Below are 19116 nucleotides of genomic sequence, written 5' to 3' on the forward strand. Positions count from 1 at the left end.
CACATTGAAAATAAAAAGAAATCCAACTGAAAGGAAATCCGAAATCTGTCTAGATAACAAGGTGCTTCTGTAAAACTATTATAGTGCCCATTTGGACTTATGGAATAGAACTATGGGGTTGCGCTTGTAAATCAAAAACAAACATTATTCAAAGGTGCCAGAACAAAATTCTACGTATCTTAACTAATGCGCCTTGGTATATTTCGAACTTTTGCCTACATAAAAACTTGAAAATCTCTACAGTCAACGAAATGATCAAAATTAGAAGTTTATGAAAATAGAGAATAAAAAAATCTTTCAACAATAAATTAATCCAGCATGCAAATTCTACTATTCAAGCGATTCACAGACCGTTAAGAAGACTAAGCAAGAAATGGCCTTCCGACCTACCAAACACATAGCCCGATGTCGCGCCCTTACTTACGCGGCATACATCACCATGTCATAGTTCATTTATGTTATTATTTTTGTATTACTGTTATTATTTTATTTTATTTTAACTCTGTTTTATTTTATTCAATTTATTGTATTTTTTTGTATTATTTCTTTTTTGCACCCACCAATTTTGTAAATAAGACATTAATAGTCTTGTTTTACAAAAATAAATTATAACAGAAAAAAAAATTTACGACACGTAGACTGTTCATTTACTTTTTTACTAATTCCAAAGCCATTTCTAATTGACTTGATTGCCTTATTACATTACAAAAGCGACTTATGACACAAATTTTGAACTACAATATTTTTTCAAATTTTGATGAATTTTTAAAATTAAACTATTTGTCGTTTTCAGCAGTTAATTACAAGGAATTGTTCCAGCGAATCTTTACCACAAACTGATCAGGTCGATTCTCAACTTGTAACAATATCTTTCGAACAGTATTTAAATTTTTTAAATCGATTCAAAATCGCGAGCTAAAACGTGGACGAAAAATTTTTCACTTTTCTGCAATTTAGAAAGGCACGGCTTGGCCGATGGTCGTGCAAAACTTGCAAACGACAGTCCTCATCGAGATACATCAAATGCCTTTTTTGAAAACGTCGATTCAGAGTAAAAACTGTTCACATACACCTACACACACATATTTTTTTTTCCAAATTTGATTTCATTCAATTCAGAATGGCTTGAAACATCGAGAAAACAGAAATATTGCGAAAAAATCCGTTTTTGATAAAAACATAAACTACTCCTACGGGAAATTAAAAACTGTATACATACACACACATTCAATTTTTCTGAGATATGCAAAATTTTCTGAAACCTGTGAATCGATAAGATATGCAAAAACTTTCATTATCAATTTTTGGACAATTACTAAAACTTACCCTGCGGGTAAATTTCTAAAGCATTTTACGAATAGTTTCATACCTCAAACAAATCTATATCTTGCATATTATTTCCTGTAACTTTCAGAACGTTTTCAATAGCAGGTACGGGTCCGATACCCATTATGCTAGGTTCAACACCAACTGTAGAGTATCCAACCAATCTTGCCAAAGGTTTTAAGCCATGCTGTTTGCAGGATTCTTCTGATGCTAAAACAATCGCTGCTGCTCCATCCGATATTCCCTGCAACAAAATATACAATAATGTCCAGCTTAATGTGAGAGTTACATTCTATTAAAGTAGTGGAATGTAACTAATTGGGTCAGGGCAAGGTAGACATATGTATTAAATTTAATAACAGTGTTTATTATTAATATGTATTAATAACATTTTTAGAATTTTTCGAAATTAAAAAAAATATTTTTTCAAAATTTCCAACAAATTTCAAACAAATAGAATACAAAATTGAAAAAAAAACTCAAAATATATACAAGTTCAAAATTTACAGCTTAAAATTATTGAAAACAATTTTAGTAAATTATTGAATAATTTTAATTTTTTATCGATTATTTTTATTCCTCGAATGTTGAATTATGGTTGCCTTAAGAAGACACAATGTCATGAACCACTGGAATAATAAAAAAACATACTTTAATTTATTTCTGATAATTCTGGCTAATAATAATATTTCAAACATTTAAATTTTATTTAGAATGCTAAATTAGAGGGGGAATAATTATGAAACTTTTGGGGTAATTGTAAGAAGTATACGTAAACATAGGGGTGCACCAAATGTTATTCTTCAAGCATTTAAAAGAAATAATAATGCCAGCCACTTCAAGTACAGGTGCGGGTCTTATGGCATTGCCGACAAAATATGATCAGCTGAAAATATTAACTAGAATCTGCAACATTGACACTAAGGTTATTTATTATGGGATAGTTTAGAAAGTTACCTTGGATAAGTTTAGAATATGATTTTTTTTTCAAAAACAATGTACGCATTTTTTAAATCTATTCAAGAAATCAATTTTTTACTTGGAAGGAACTTACGGAAGCAGATCCAGCTGTGACAACGCCATCTTTCTTGAAAATTGTAGGTAATTTGGATAAACTTTCTAGAGTTGTTTGTGGTCTTGGATGTTCATCTACACAGAATTGTACTTCTTTTTTCTTGATTGTTAGTGACATAGGGGCAATTTCTGATTTGAATACACCTTCATCTAAAGCTAAACAATTCAAATACATACGTAAATGAAACATGTTGTAACTCGAGATGATTACTTTTTATCATATTTTTGCAAAACATATTCTATTAACTAAAGCACGAATAAGCCAATTTATTAACCTTTTTTCCACTTTTGTTGAGACTGTAGTGCAAACTCATCTACTTTCTCTCGTGGTATTTTATATTGAGATGCCAAGTTTTCAGCTGTCAGCGCCATAGGTAATTTACAATAAGAATCGGTTAATCCAATCCATAAAGAATCCTCCAATTGTAAAGGGGCTCCCAATGTTGTACCAAATCTAATATTACGAACGACAAAGGGAGCTTGAGACATGCTTTCCGCACCGCCAGTAAGAACTATGTTCGCGGCTCCTACTAATATATCCTAAAAATAAAAAAAAACTCTGAATAATCATATCCTAACATAGATCTCTATTGGAAAATATAGTTTCTAAAGAATCACAAATTATTAATTATCATAAAATGTGTTAAACTAATCTTGAAAACATTTAGAGGACTTCAATGATTGTTATTTGTTCGATTACTCGGCAAGTATTGCAAGTTGATAGCAACGTTTTCTCTACATAATAAGAAAAATAAATGTAGTTGCGAAACTAGTTCGATTTCTCTGTGCTCGGCGATTCTCAATGAGAAATATTATTATGTATATATTTATATGTATAACCACATATACACATCGACATTTATAAATACATATGCACTTGCACATACACATATATACGCATATAAACATATATATATATATATATATACATATAAATATATACATATTTATACATACATATATATATATATATATGGTGCATGTCAGATTGAATTTTACGGTTTATTAAAATTGCATGAAAAGCTTACAAAAGTGTACAGATAATTAAATAATTGCTTACAAAAAACCATACATAATCGAGATTCTAATGTGCGTTTGTGGAATCAAAAAAATGTCTTACATTTCAATCAAGATATAGAAGCGAATATGGAATCGGACAGTAAACCATCAGAAATCCCAAAACTACGAAAGACCGTTATTGGATCCAGCAAATACAGCAAGATACCTCGCGAAGAAGGTCGGACCAATATGTTTACATCGGAAAAGGTCTCGCTGCGTTCAACTTCATCAGTTTCTGACTCAAGACAGGAAGTAATATCATCTAGTAATAGTGCATCTACAAGCCTCACTCAACCACATTCTGATGTCAAGAAACCTCCTAATTCATGGCAAGTAGTCAATTTCAAAAAAAGAAAAACTTCATTTGAACCATTAGGAATAGATGTCAAAATTCAAAACAAATTTTCGGCCCTTTCAACAATAGACACAGCTAATGACGACAACTTAGTTAAACCGGCCCCAGTCAGTAAGCCCCCTCCAATATTTATTTACGGAGTTGACGATATTAATGATATGTCTAATCAATTAAACGAAATAATTCCGCATGATCAATATTTCCTGAGAAGTTTGGCTAACAATACATTTAAAATTCTATGTAATTCTGTCGACCATTTTCGAACTTTATCCAGACATCTAAAAGAAACTAATGCCGTATATCATACATATCAATTAAAAAGAGAAGGCTTATAGGGTTGTTCTTAGAAATGTACACTTTTCGACAAGCACAGATGCAATTAAATTAGAACTATTAAAACAGGGTCATGTCGTACGTAATATCCTAATATTAGACATAGAATAACAAAAGAACCTCTTAATATGTTTTTTGTTGATCTGGAACCAAATAGAAATAACAAAAATATTTATAACATTTATAAATTATTCAACTGCATAATACGCGTCGAACCACCGAGAAAGTCCAACAACATTATACAATGCACTCGCTGTCAACTCTTTAATCACACCAAAAAATACTGCAATAGACCATTTGCTTGCCTAAAATGCGGTGACAATCATAATACTATAGCTTGTACCAAAGATCCGAATGCTCCGGCATGTTGTTATTTTTGCGACGGTGCTCATCCAGCTAATTATCGCGGTTGCTCATACTTCCAAAAAATTAAAGAACAAAGAAACAAATCTCCAGTAAATGAATCAGTCATAAATCCAAATCCAAATAACCAAAATTTTAATAATTCTAATTCTAATAATAAAATAAACAACATTTCTCCGGCCTTAAATCCAACAATTCAAAATTCATCCTATGCAGACATTGCAAAAAACAATTACTCTGCTTCTAATCATTCACCTTCAAATCCCGATTCTGATTCTCTAGCAACACTTATTTTAGAATTTAAAAATATTTTCAATCAGCTTTTGCAACAGAACACCATAATAATAAATATGTTATCCACGTTAGTCAACAACAAAAGCAATGGCAAAAATAATTAAAATTGCTGAATGGAATGCCAACGGTTTAATACCTCACAAAAATGAAGTAGAATGTTTTTTAAAGTTAAACTTAATAGATATCTTATTAATCTCAGAAACTCACTTCACTGAAAAAAACTACTTTAAAATTTATAACTACACTACTTATAATTCAAATCACCCAAGTGGCAGGGCTCGCGGCGGTTCGGCTATATTAATCAAAAATAATATAAAGCATTTTGTTCTACCAAATATTTCTGATGATTTTCTACAAGCAACTCAAATTTCTGTTGAAACAAATTTATATAATTTTTGTGTTTCTGCTGTTTATTGTCCACCAAGATTCAAAATTTCTTGTGCTCAGTTTTCTTCATTTTTCTCTCAATTAGGTAATAAATTTATCATTGGTGGTGACTTTAATTGTAAACATATTGCCTGGGGTTCTAGACTGACTACAGCCTTCTTCTTCATGCAGCCATAGGGCAAAATAACCTCTCCTTTGTTTCAACTTGCAGTCCAACTTATTGGCCTTCTGACCCTACTAAAGTTCCAGACCTTTTAGATTTTTTTATTGTGAAAGGTATTGATCTTTCAAATCTCAATGTTGAATCTAGTTACGATCTCTCTTCAGATCATTCTCCAATACTTGTGACGTTTAGCACATTTCCTACTCCAGTTATCAACAATCATATTCTACACAACAATCTTTCTAACTGGATTCAATTCAAATCCATACTTGATTCAAAATTATTTCCAAAATCTAGGCCTACAAGCGTTATTGATATAGAAAATAATATAGATTATTTTTCTGAGATTGTACGTGAAACAACCAAGCAGATCACCCCGAACATTATTCCAAGAAATGATAATCTAATAATTCCGCAAGAGATTAAGAAGCTAATTGCACAGAAACGAAGAGCAAGACGTACCTGGCAACATTCTCATCTACCAACGGATAAGACATCGCTCAATCATCTCAATAACACGCTGAGGAAAAAAATGAAAGAATGGAAGAATTGTACATTCAGGTCGTATATATTGCAGCTAAATAGATACGATAATTCCATATGGAAACCAATCAGAAACAAAAGTAAACCCCTACAACAAAACCCTCCTCTGAAAATAACCAACCAAAACGGATTCATTTGGGCAAAAAGCAACGAAGAAAAAGCGGAGGCATTTGCTGATCATCTAAGTAGCATTTTTAGCGCTCGAAATATTTCCCAGAATAATTTAATTAACAATTTCGTAAATCAACCCATACATTCTACACCGTTAGGACATTTTTCACCAAATGACGTCTTATGTGAAATAAAAAGGATAAAAAATAGATCTTCGCCGGGTATGGATAAAATTACTCCAAAGATGTTAAAAGAATTGCCTACAAAAGGTATTTTATATATAACAAATATTTTCAACGCCATACTTCAATACAATTATTGGCCCACAGCGTGGAAGACTGCAGAAATTATTATGATCGCTAAACCAAACAAAAACCATCACACTGCTAGTTCATACCGTCCTATCAGTCTTTTATCGATATTATCGAAAATTTTAGAGAGACTTTTGTTGCAGAGATTGTCAGAAGATCATCCGAATGATAGTTGGATTCCTCACCATCAGTTTGGCTTCAGAAAAAATCACTCTACAATTCAACAATGCAACAGAACGGTGTCTCGTATTCTTGAAGCCATGAATAGAAAGGAACACAGCGTAGCCGTATTCTTAGATGTCAGTCAGGCTTTTGATAAGGTTGGCACTCAGGACTCCTATATAAAATCAAAACAACTTTTCCAAACTACTTCAATATCTTAAGCTCATATTTGCTTAATAGAAAATTTAGAATCAAAATTAAAGATGTGACTTCGAGCATCAGAAATATAGAATGCGGGGTACCACAGGGCAGTGTGCTAAGCCCTGTACTTTATCTTCTTTTCACAAACGATATGCCCACAGATGATCTTCTAACCATATGCACTTACGCCGATGACATAGCAATTATTTCATGCAATTCCGATATTAGAACAGCAACTTGTCAGTTACAAAATTATTTATCTAGTCTCGAAAAATGGTTTTTAGATTGGAATATCAAAATCAATATCGAAAAATCTCAGCACATAATTGTTTCTCTAAAACATCACAACAGTCCACCTATCATCATGAACAATTCAATAATTCCACTATGCAATTCTGTTAAATATTTAGGCATGCACATTGATTCGAAATTGACATGGAGAACGCACATTGAATATAAAAAGAAACAAATCCAACTGAAAATAAAAGATTTTTACTGGCTTTTTGGAAGGAAATCTGAAATCTCTCTCGATAACAAGGTACTTTTGTATAAAACTATCATAGTGCCCATTTGGACTTATGGAATCGAACTATGGGGTTGCTCATGCAAATCTAACATAAACATAATTCAAAGGTGCCAGAATAAAATTCTGCGTATCCTTACTAATGCGCCTTGGTATATTTCGAATTTTTGCCTACATAAGGATTTGAAAATCTCAACGGTCAACGAAATGATCAAGATTAGAAGTTCATCTTTCAACAACAAATTAATCCAGCACACAAATCCTACAATTCAAGCGATTCAGAGGCCGATAAGAAGATTGAGCAAGAAATGGCCTTCCGATCTACCAAACACCTAGCCCAATGTCTGCACGCGCCCTGACGTAGTACGCGGCATACATCATCACGTCATCGTTCATTTATGTTATTATTTTTGTATTACTGTTTTAATTTAATTTTTATTTTAACTTTTTTCATTTTGTATTCAATGTATTGCATTTTTTGTTTTTTTGTATTTTTTTTTTGCTCATATCAATTTTGTAAATAAGACATTAAAGTCTTGATTAACAAAAATAAATTGTAACAAAAAAAAAAAAAAAAAAAAAAAAAAATATATATATATATATATATATATATATATATACGAGGTGTGTTCAAAAAGTACCCGGAATTACTAATAATTAAATTTCGCGGGTCTGGAGTGTCTGATTGTCAAAATTTTTTTTTTATTGTGTTGGTATACATGCCCCTAAAGTATGATGAAATTTTCAGCTATATTCACTGTTTACTTTGTCTGTGGTAGTCGCTAAGGTTCGACGTGTTTTTCTGAGCTCGGCGATTTTTACAATGGAAGAATTGAAAAGTCAAAGAATTTGTATTAAATTTTGCGTAAAAAATGAAATAAAGTGTTGCAAAGTGCAAAAATTCACCAGATATGGCTCCGTGTGACTTTTTCCTATTCCCAAAGTTGAAGAGACCCATGAAAGGACGGCGGTTTTCCTCGATTGAAGAAATAAAGGCCGAATCGCTGAGAGTGCTCAAGGACATATCAAAAAGTGAATATCAAGGGTGCTTCGAAAATTGGAAAAAACGCTGGCATAAGTGTATTATATCTGGGGGGGACTACTTTGAAGGGGACCACATTAATGTAGACGAATAAATAAATATTTTTTTGAAAAAACGAAAATTCCGGGTACTTTTTGAACAGACCTCGTATATATCATACCATATCACTTCTTATATATATTAGTTTTAATTAATAATTTTATCTGTACCTTCAAAATAGAGTCCACTGAAGATGACACAAAACTATGTGTCGAAACGTATGGAAAAAATAAAAATGTTTTAAAGTCATACAAATTTTTTAATTGATGTATTGCCCTGAAAACTGAATATCATATATATATATATATATATATATATATATATATATTAAATTTTTTATATAATTATTTAATATATATATATATATATATATTAAATTAATATATATATATATATATATATATATATATGTTAAAGTAGTTAATTTTGATGTTGAGAAATATGAGTAAGTTCTTCAAGGGCATACATCAAATAAAAGGCAAAGATTTAGAAGTTAATCTTTAATTTTTCCAAACGTTTCGACATAGTATTTTATGTCATCATCAGTGGATCTACAGAATGAATATTGAAAAATTAATATAAACTAGGAAAAAATGACAGAAATTGGAAAAAGAACTATAGATATAAGTAATATAATTATAACAATAACAATTATACTTAACAGATAGATAAACAAGAGAAATGAAAAGTAAAAAGAAATATATACAAACATACAAAAGCGTAATATATATACATAAATATACACACAAACAAACATGTATATATGATATACATGTAAAAACACGTACACATATGCATACATATATACATACGTACATATATACATACGAATAATACGCATATATAAACATATACATACGGACATGTACATATGTATATATACACATATATACATACATACACATACACATATACATATATACATACATACACATATATATATATACATATATATACATATACATACATATGCAATACAGACACATACACATATATAGACAATGAAGGTAACTTACATAAATATGGTCTTACATCAGTAGCTAGCGCAAGGAACATAATTTTGCACTATCATATATACATTAACTTGTTTTTTTTTAAATTATTTTGTTGAACAGAGTATAGCAAAATATTTGTAAAATATATAATATATTTTGCACAGAGAACGTAGTTTATGTGACAGAGCCCGAGGCTGTAGTAACATGTGTTTAAAAATTATTTGAAGAGACCGTTTGAGGGAATAGTTGGCGGGTTTTTTACAATCAGTGTTTCGAAGTATGGGTGAGAGGCTAAGAATCAAAGTTCGGGATCGGACCGCGTAAGGGTAGGTTTACAGGTTCGGAATTACGTAGGTTAAGAGGAAACAAATTTGAAAATATTATTAAGTATCACCTGATAATTTTCACAGAGTAAGGAGGCATCATGGCGTTTATTAATACAAAATTTGGAGGTGCTGATCAGACAAGATTCAGCAAATCTTCTCTGAATAATGTTCCGTTCGTGATAAAGTATACTAGCGTTATAAAAGTCAAAAGAATGTTTAAAATTTTTTATATGTTCTGTTATCATGGTTTGATTTTGTCGTGGGTTTTTAGAGTTATTATCATGTTGTTTTAGTCGTTTTATTAAATTTTGTCCAGTTTCACCTATGTAAATGGAATCACAATCATTGCATTTTAATTTATAAACAATATTTGATGTGCGTTCCAAACTAGTGGGTAATTTGAGGTTTGAAAAAAGGGAGCTAAGGGTTAAGTCTATGTTACAAATTAATCTTAAGTCGACCTTGTGGAACAGTTTTTTCCAAATGGGAAAGAGTTCTTTAATAAACGGGAGACAAACATTACCAATAAAGTTATTGTCTTTGGAGATTTTGGTGGAAGAAGAAGAGGTATTATTGTTATTATTGAGAAAGTTGAGTCTATTGTACGTGACAGAGTTTATGAGATTAGGAGGATAAGAGTTATTAATAAGTGTTGTGTGGATTAACGATAAATTAGCAGACCAAAATTGTTTGTCCGAGAGAAGTATGGCGTGGTCAACTAAATTAATTATAGTACCTATTTTCATGCTAGATGGGTGATAGGAATGAAAATTTAAATACCTGCCCGACCAAGTAGGTTTTTGGTACCAATTTGTGATGATACGGTTATCTAAGGTTTTTATAATTTTGACGTCAAGAAAGCTGATGGAATTGTTCTGTTCTTTTTCGAAAGTGAATGAGAGATGTTCATTGAAAGAGTTGAAATTGTGGAGTAAAAGTTCAAAGTTTTTAACCGGCACACAAGTAAAAATGTCATCTACGTACCTGTAATAGAATTGAAGATCTAATTTGCAAGAATTAAACACTTTGGTCTCTAAATATTGTAAAGATAACTCAGCGAGTGCTGGAGATATAGAAGAACCCATAGGTGTGTCAAAAATTTGGTAATAGAAACGGTCGTTGAATTCAAAATATGTGTTGGAAATTATAAATTTTATTGACTCAAGAAACCAGTGTAATGAGATAGTTGTATGACATGAAATTTCGTCCCATCTAGCTGTGATTACTTGCGCCGGCCAGCATATTGGTGGACATGCGAAATCGCAGAGCTGAGGAAAAAATGTCACCAACTCCGACGACGAGCAACAAGAGCTGCTAAGCACTCCCCAGCTCAGACCTACTACTCCAATGAGTACAAGGCGGCCAAGAAGGAGCTCAACAGAGCCATCAAGTCCAGTAAAGGCAAGCTGTGGGCAGAAATTTGCAACGACCTCAATAACGATGTCTGGGGCAAAGCCTACCATATAGTCGCAAAAGGATTGGGTAGAACCTTACCAGAGCCGCCAAAAAGCCCGGCTATGATGAACCAGATTGTTACTGAGCTCTTCCCAAACCACCCAGCGCGGAAGAAGAGTCGCTACAAGAACACCACCAATGTGTTGCAGTTCACTGTTTCGGAACTGCAAACCGCAGCAAAAACCCTGAAACTAGGGAAAGCACCCGGCCCTGACGGTATTCCAACACAAGTGATTAAGCTCATTGCACAGGAATTTCCTAACATCCTGTTGAATGTTTACAATGCATGCCTTGTGACCGGAACGTTCCCTTCTGTCTGGAAACGACAAAGACTCGTCCTTCTCGACAAAGGAAAGGGACCTCCGATAACAGCTTCATCATACAGACCACTGTGTATGCTGGATATAACTGGGAAGCTGCTTGAAAAACTTATCAAAGCCAGACTTCGAAAAGATGTTGAATCCTCCGGAGGTTTCTCCTCAAGCCAGTACGGCTTCCGGAAAGGGCGATCAACCATCGATGCAATCAAAGAAGTTGTAGAAACCGCAACAAAGTCGTGGGCTGGCAGCCTAAAGTCTAGGAAAGTTTGTATACTTCTCACGTTGGACGTGAAGAATGCTTTCAACAGCGCATCGTGGAAGGATATACTGGAGGCGCTGGAGAAGAGATTCCGGGTGAAAGATGACATCTTGACAATGGTGGACAGCTACCTGGACGATCGAGTACTCATCGTTGAAACCACTGAGGGAACAGTGAGCCGCAAGATAACAGCTGGTGCACCACAGGGTTCGGTTATGGGACCTGATCTGTGGAACGCTGACTATGACGAGCTGTTCGAAATTCCCTTACCCCCGCAGGTGCATCTCACAGGGTTTGCGGATGATGTCGCAGCTACTATTGTGGCAGACAGCGTTGAAGAGGCCGAGGTACTGGTCGATTTCACCATCGAAGCCGTCGCGGCCTGGTTGGACCAGCACCATCTGAAGCTAGCCAAAGAGAAAACGGAGATGGTAGTCCTAACACGCCAAAAATGGTTCCCAGAACCGTTTAGTACAATCATCGACGGGCTAACACTGACGTCTACAAAGTCAGTCCGCTATTTGGGCGTTCAGTTAGATGCAAAGCTGACATTCCGTGAACACTTGGAACGCACGTGTACAAGGGCTAGCAAGACTGTGTCTAGTCTATCGAGAATCATGGCCAATACTATCGGCCCACGTGCCAAAAAGAGAAGAGCTCTCCTGGAGGTGGTTCACTCAGTTCTGCTTTACGGAGCGGAAATCTGGGCGCATACATTACAACAGAAGACGTATCGTAAGAAACTGGCAGCAGTGCAGCGGCGAGGAGCACTTAGAGTGGCTTGTGCCTATCGCACAGTTTCCGAAGACGCAGTGCTTGTTATAGCTGGAGCTCCGCCTATAGACCTTTTGGCGAATGAAAGGGCCAGGTTGTATAACCTCAAAAAAAGAGGCCTCAATGCCAGCGAAGCGAAGGCAATGGTGAGAAAGGACACCCTGAAGGAATGGAAAGTAAGGTGGCAGGCGTCTGATCGTGGTAGATGGACAGCACGCCTGATCCCTAATATCGAGGCCTGGCTCGACAGGAAGCATGGCGAAACAGACTTCTTTCTAACTCAGATGATGACGGGTCATGGCTCGTTCAATGCATATCTATTCAGGTTCGGTTTGCACACATCACCGACGTGCAAATACTGTCCGGAAAAAGCCGACGATGCTGAGCACACCTTTTTTAAGTGCACGCGCTGGAAGAACTTCAGGGCTGACACCGAATTGTCCCTGGGAAGGGCCCTTAATCCCCAGGACATTGTAAATACTATGCTGCAAAGCAAGGAAAACTGGGCCGAGGTAGCAGCTTATGCACGGCGCCTCTTGACAGCAAAAATCGCCGAGAGGGACCAATAAACTTAGGAGCTAACGTCACGTGACGCAACACGGACTGGGTTGAAGAAATGCTAACGCGGTTCCGACCCAGCCTTCCTCGTGATCATATGCGGGGGAATGAGGAGAGGAGGTTTTTTAGTGGGTGGAAATCCCACACTACCGTCCATCATCTTTTAAACACACGGTGTCTTTGAAAGATTTTTCCTTCTCTATAAAAAAAAAAAAAAAAAAAAAAAAATAGACATACACAAGTATATGTATATAGTGTATGTACAAAAACATACATATAGTAGGCACATATAAGCATGTGCATACATAAACACATATATTCATGTATATATACACACAAAATTATAATAAAATTAATCGTTTCTAATTAGATTTTATTTTATTATTAGATTAGATACGAATCATGAATGATATTATTATCTGATCTTTTATTAACACAATTTGACGAATTCGAAAAGATTAAACTGCTCTCAGAAAACAGTCTTAAAAGTACAATCCTCTCTATATAAAATATTGGGTTCAAAAGTAAAAATATGTGAATTTTCAACGGAATGTTGGACAAGAGTGCTTTGGAAACTTCGGCTTTTATGATGAATGACGCCTAATTCATGTTGTCTAATTCCCTTATGGATGTATTGTGATGTTTGGCCAATGTATTGTTTTTCAAATTGAAATTGATTGAAATTTTTGCAAAATTGTGAGTTTGAATTGGAATATATTAATAAATGTGACATTATTATTTTATAATGTCTATTTATTTCAATAAAATATAGTCTTTGTGGTACAACAAAGCGTAGATTATTATTATTAATATTAAACATTCTTCAAATAAGCATATGGTTAACACCCCACGACGTCGTGTTCTCATGATATCGCACCCGTCGGGGTGGTTTCATAGTATCACACCCGACCGGTGTGTTAGTCAAAACACGCCAAAAAGTTGATCAAAAGTGACTACATACAAATATCTCCCCTTTTCGTGTTATAGTACGAGACATACGCTTTCAATGTAGATAATATTAGAATATAATATACAACAAAAATGTAACTATATAATCCAGTTTAATAAAAACACGATAGGTGTTTAAACATAGGTTTAAAAAATAATGTATAAAGGTTTAAACCTAAAGGTAGTAGTAGTTTGGCCGAAAACAGGTCCATCGTATGAGAGCACCACAAATCAATGATTCCCTTTCCCTCCTCCGTTTATTATTTTTATTACAGTTTTATTAACACTAATCATTTTTTATTCACTCTTATAAATTTTCCTTTCAAAACTTCTGCTTCTATGCTGTCAGGTCTTGTGCTTCTATTCAATATATTTTAATGCATTTGAAAAAGCATGGGGATAAAATCTGTGCCATACAAAATAGCATCCAAAATCAATTATCCGATTATCAATTTCCATCTTAATTTTGTCATCCGTTACAATAATAGCTCGAGATATAATAATATGTGTAGTGTAAACCAGGGGTCGGCAAGCTTTAAACTGTAGTGTGCCAAGCCACTCTACCAATATGATTTAGAGTGCCGCCTTAATTTTGAAATATATAGTTAGGTTCTAGGGGAGAAAAATTATAACCAAATTTATCTTTTAAACATATTTATTAACAAATAACATGAATTTCTAATATAAATAGTGCTGGATTACCCCATAGGCCCGTGAAGCCCGGGCCTAGGGCGGCATAATTTAGGGGGCGGCAAATTTTTCAAAATGTAAAATTTTTAAACCCGATGTAGGATAAAATTGAATCTAAAACTAAAATATCTGACAATTTGGTATGCTTCCTCCAATTGGCTTTTTTTTCAACTTCAGGAAGGCTAAGTTATAATAATCCTAAAAAATCGTAAATAAAATTGTTTATATATCTCTACGCTTCAAGTTCTCCTGAACTTTTTGACATGCCTTAGAAAAAATAGATGTATGCATGTGTTTATGCGGTTACAATTTTTTGCCAATTGGCTTTGGGGAAGACATGCTGATTAGTTTTTTGAAAAGACGGTTCCATCCATTTCGGAATGGGGAGCAAAGAGTTAAAAAAAAGGCTAATTCAATTTTTCAAAAACGGAGCGTCCGATTTGAATAATTCAAGACACTTTTTACTTGTATGACGAAATAAGAACTATCGAAAATTTTGCGAGAGCATGGTCAGCGTTTTTGGTGATCCAAAAAGATGTCATTCGGTGATAAAAAATAATCATTGACATCAAATTATTAGATTTTTTATAAAAAAAATATTAATTATTACAAATTTTGTCTTCATTATTTTGAATCATTCCGTACCAAGATTTTTAATTTTCAAAATTTACTTCTTAGATAGTTTAAATGTCCTTTGCAAGGATCAATCGCCATGAATGATTCAAATAATATTCGCTTGGCTTTGACTGAGAGGCGTACTGTTTATACCAAATGCAGGTTTAGCATTTTTACAGATACAGAGCGCAGAAGGTGCAAAAGTGGTCATGAAGGTTTTGAGAGTACAGATCATCCGATTGGAATGACTCAAAAAATATTTTGTTCGTGGTATTTTAAAAAATAAAGTGTGATATTGTTTTTTTTTACCGCAGATAATATATTATTTTTTTCTGAATTTCTTATATTGATTAAAAAACTGCAATTTCCAATACGTGTAGCTTATGCTAAGACCATACATGAATCACAAAGACAGGACCATAAAATAGAATATTAAAAAGTATAGAATAGGATATTAAAAAATTTGGAACTTTTGAATTATAGACGTGGGTACAGGACAACGTCTGTCGGGTCATCTAGTATATATATAAAGATGTACCTGGGCTCCGTTTACTACTGCCTGAAAACCAGATCCACACAGTCTATTTACTCCTAATGCGGGAACATTTATTGGAATTCCACATTTTAGAGAAACGTGTCGTGGCATAAATGCCCCATCTGAAGAAGATGACTAAAACAAAAAGATATTTTTTTTTAAACTAGCTTCTTCGTGCAATAAATATAGTAATATCGTACATACCGCCATAACATTTCCAATGACTACTGAGTCTACTTGATCAGGTTTAATACCTGCTTCTTGTAAAGCGGCTTTAGAAGCAACAACTTGAAGATCACAAAAGCTATGATTTTTTAGAGTGCCACCATATGTGCCAAAAGCTGTTCTTTTTGCTCCAACAATAAATATTCCTGAAAATATATAAAATGAAAGTGTTTTGTACAGTGACGAAGTTAGACCATGCGTGGCTGTCAGCAAAATTAGATTGCAAGGCCCCTCTTTTTCCCAGTTAAAGGAAAGTTAAATTGAATAAGCCGAATTCTAGTTAAGCTAATGTACGCAAAAATGATATTTATTTCTAATTTGATAATTACACAATTCTTCTTTTGCGAAACTAGATTCTCCAAGCATGATAACATGAATTAGAAAAACACTGAAATTAAATATCCCGAGGAAGAACTTATTTTAAAAGAAGTTTTTATGGTAGAATCTTTCATTGACTAGATGATTTATAAACCTTTCAAGGTTGATAAATGAAAATAACTTTTATAATTGAACCACTTGTCGTAGTCACGGTTATAGTAGACTAAAATTTCTGTCTCTATACAAAGTTTTATTTAAAAAAACCTTGTTCACATTTAATTACAAAAAAGTGGCCAGACAAAATCTAATCAGCACAATTCTCAAATGAAACCTTTCGAACAGTTTTTAAATTTCAAAATTGGTTTAGAATTTTTGTCGAAAACGTGCGCATTTTTTACACATGCTGCTAATTTAAATAAAGGGCTCAGCTAACCGCCAGAAGATTGAATCAAATTTCATCAAATTGAGAGAAGGCCGATGAAAGGTCAAACTTTGTCTCACATACATTATTTTTCCAATTTTGGTCTCGAACGTTTTAGAATGACTTAAAAGGAGTGAACATTTGGCGAAAATAAACTTCTCCGGGAAGTTAAAAAGTATGTGTGTGTACATGAAAATAGCATAGACAAATATGCAATTAATTCTTATAAATATGAGATAAGCTCCTCAGAAGTATGAGATAAGCTCGAATAGAATATTCTTATATTTTCCGTTTCGAGAATACATGACAAAAAGTGCATTCAGTTTGAGAGGGAATGGAGCGTAGAATTTGGCTTGTAATAAAAAAGTGACTAAATCTTTGGAAAAGCAGGTTCAGCGGTTCTCGAAAAAGCAAGTTGAAATAAATGCCATTAAAAAAAGATTGTTTAAAAAATCATTGGTGATAATAAAGGTGTAAAAAGAACATTGGAGATATAGGCATTAAATTGCCAGACATTATATAGAGAATTTATGAGTCTATTTTTTTTAATTTTTGGGTTCCGTGCAAAGATTTTTAGTTTTTAAAGTTTACTCATATAGCACAAACACTTGTCGACATTTTGGTCAATACAGATCATAGTCTATGATTCATAGATAAGGAAAAACAGTGTGGTAATAGATAAGAAAAGATAGTATGGAGCGATGGGAATGATTCGAAAAACATTAGTTATGAAAAACAAGTAAAACGAGTGGATACAGTAGATAAACAACGATAACAAGTGGTACAGACAGACTCAAAGGTTACATTTTGATACAAAGCGAAAATGATGTAAAAGATGGTTATGTATTTGTAGAGAAGGCGGATTATTCGATTAGATTAGAATGATCCGCGTGAAGAAATGCAAGAATTTTCAAAAAAATATAAACAATTTGAATAATTTTAAAAAATATCGACTTGATTTTAAAAATAGTTTTTTATCAAAAATTTTAGAATATTTCGAAAATAAAAAAAACAAAATAACTTTTTTTAAAAAACAGAATTAAATCCTTGTCTATACTCATAAAATGTTTGTAGAATATGCTCGTCGCCCAATTTATTAAGCACTAATGAATTTACAGTATTTATAATCTATTTTAAAATATTTGAAACAATTCTTATTAGTTACTAAATAATTTTTATTGAATATTAATTACTCTTATTTCTTGAATGTTTAATTAGGGTGCAGAAAGATTCAGCAATTTACCTTAAGGCGCAATACCATAAAAATTTTAATTTGATAAAACAAAGGTAATACACGCACCAACAAAATAAAAAAAACAAATTGCAGGTAGCATACTTAAGACAATTTGCATGAAGTTCCCGATATGTGTAAATAACTGACCTACTTAGAAATTCAGATTAGAATTTCTATAGTAATAATATTCCAAATATAATATCTGTATTTGTAAAAATTAAACTAATTAAATCATATAATATCTGTAATTGTATAAATTAAATCAATTCATTTAACATATTTCATTTTACTTCGAATTCTAATATTTGAGAATTGCAGGAATTTTAATAATCTACATATATAAAAAAATAAGTCGGGTTTTCCTTCCTGACGATATAACTCCAGAACGCACGAACCGATTTCGACAATTTTTCGTTGGAAAGGTCTCGGGCTCCGCAAGGTTTATAGCTAAGAAAATCAGTGGTGCATGGCATCGTGCCTTAATGCAAATTGCTGGAACTTCGCGCACCGCAATTAAAAGTTTGAGTAATGAAAATAACAATTGTTTTAATTAATTTCAAATGGATTATCTACATATATATAAAAATAAGTCGGGTTTTCCTTCCTGATGATATAACTCCAGAACGCACGAACCGATTTCGATAATTTTGCATTCGTTGGAAAAGTCTCGGGCTCCGCAAGGTTTATGACTAAGAAAATTAGTGGTGCATGGCATCGTGACGTAATGCAAATTGCTGGAACTTCACGCACCGTAATTAAAAATTCGAGTTTGGTTAAGTCAACGAGCAATTCTTGCCACAAAGAATAATGATGTACACGCACTGAATTTCACCATTCAATCAAAAATTGCTGGCAATTTGGTGACATACCAATGATTCTGACTGGTCTTCCGTTTGACGTCAAACCATTGCAATTTCCAGTTCGCCTTGCGTTCGCAATAACAAGTCGCAAGGCCAATCGCTTAGTGTTTGCGGGATAAATTTCAAATAGATTATTTAGAAAATCATTGTTTTTCACATGGGCAGTTATATCCGTTACCTGTTCACGAGTTGGAAAACCATCTGCTTTGTTTGTGTTAACGCCAGACCAAAAAACAGAAAATGTAGTTTACCAACGAGCACTTCAATAAAACGGATAATTTGCGAATTCACTTTCAT

General features: G+C 33.4%; 1 protein-coding gene across 1 annotated transcript in view; it reads right to left on the minus strand.

Moving 5' to 3' along the window:
- The window catches only part of LOC113368480 (3-ketoacyl-CoA thiolase, mitochondrial), a 70382-nt gene that overhangs the window by 22751 nt on the left and 28515 nt on the right, over window positions 1-19116 (minus strand). The window contains exons 2-6 of the mRNA XM_026610028.1: window positions 15966-16132; window positions 15765-15896; window positions 2676-2940; window positions 2381-2556; window positions 1370-1570 (exon numbers count right to left, since the gene is read on the minus strand). Coding sequence (XP_026465813.1) covers window positions 1370-1570; window positions 2381-2556; window positions 2676-2940; window positions 15765-15896; window positions 15966-16132 — 941 coding nt within the window. The remainder of the gene's footprint in view (window positions 1-1369; window positions 1571-2380; window positions 2557-2675; window positions 2941-15764; window positions 15897-15965; window positions 16133-19116) is intronic.

This window comes from Ctenocephalides felis, unplaced genomic scaffold (assembly GCF_003426905.1).
Source record: "Ctenocephalides felis isolate EL2017-DRISC unplaced genomic scaffold, ASM342690v1 CF-g0.4_SCAFFOLD_01170, whole genome shotgun sequence".
Classification (NCBI taxonomy): Eukaryota; Metazoa; Arthropoda; class Insecta; order Siphonaptera; family Pulicidae; genus Ctenocephalides; species Ctenocephalides felis.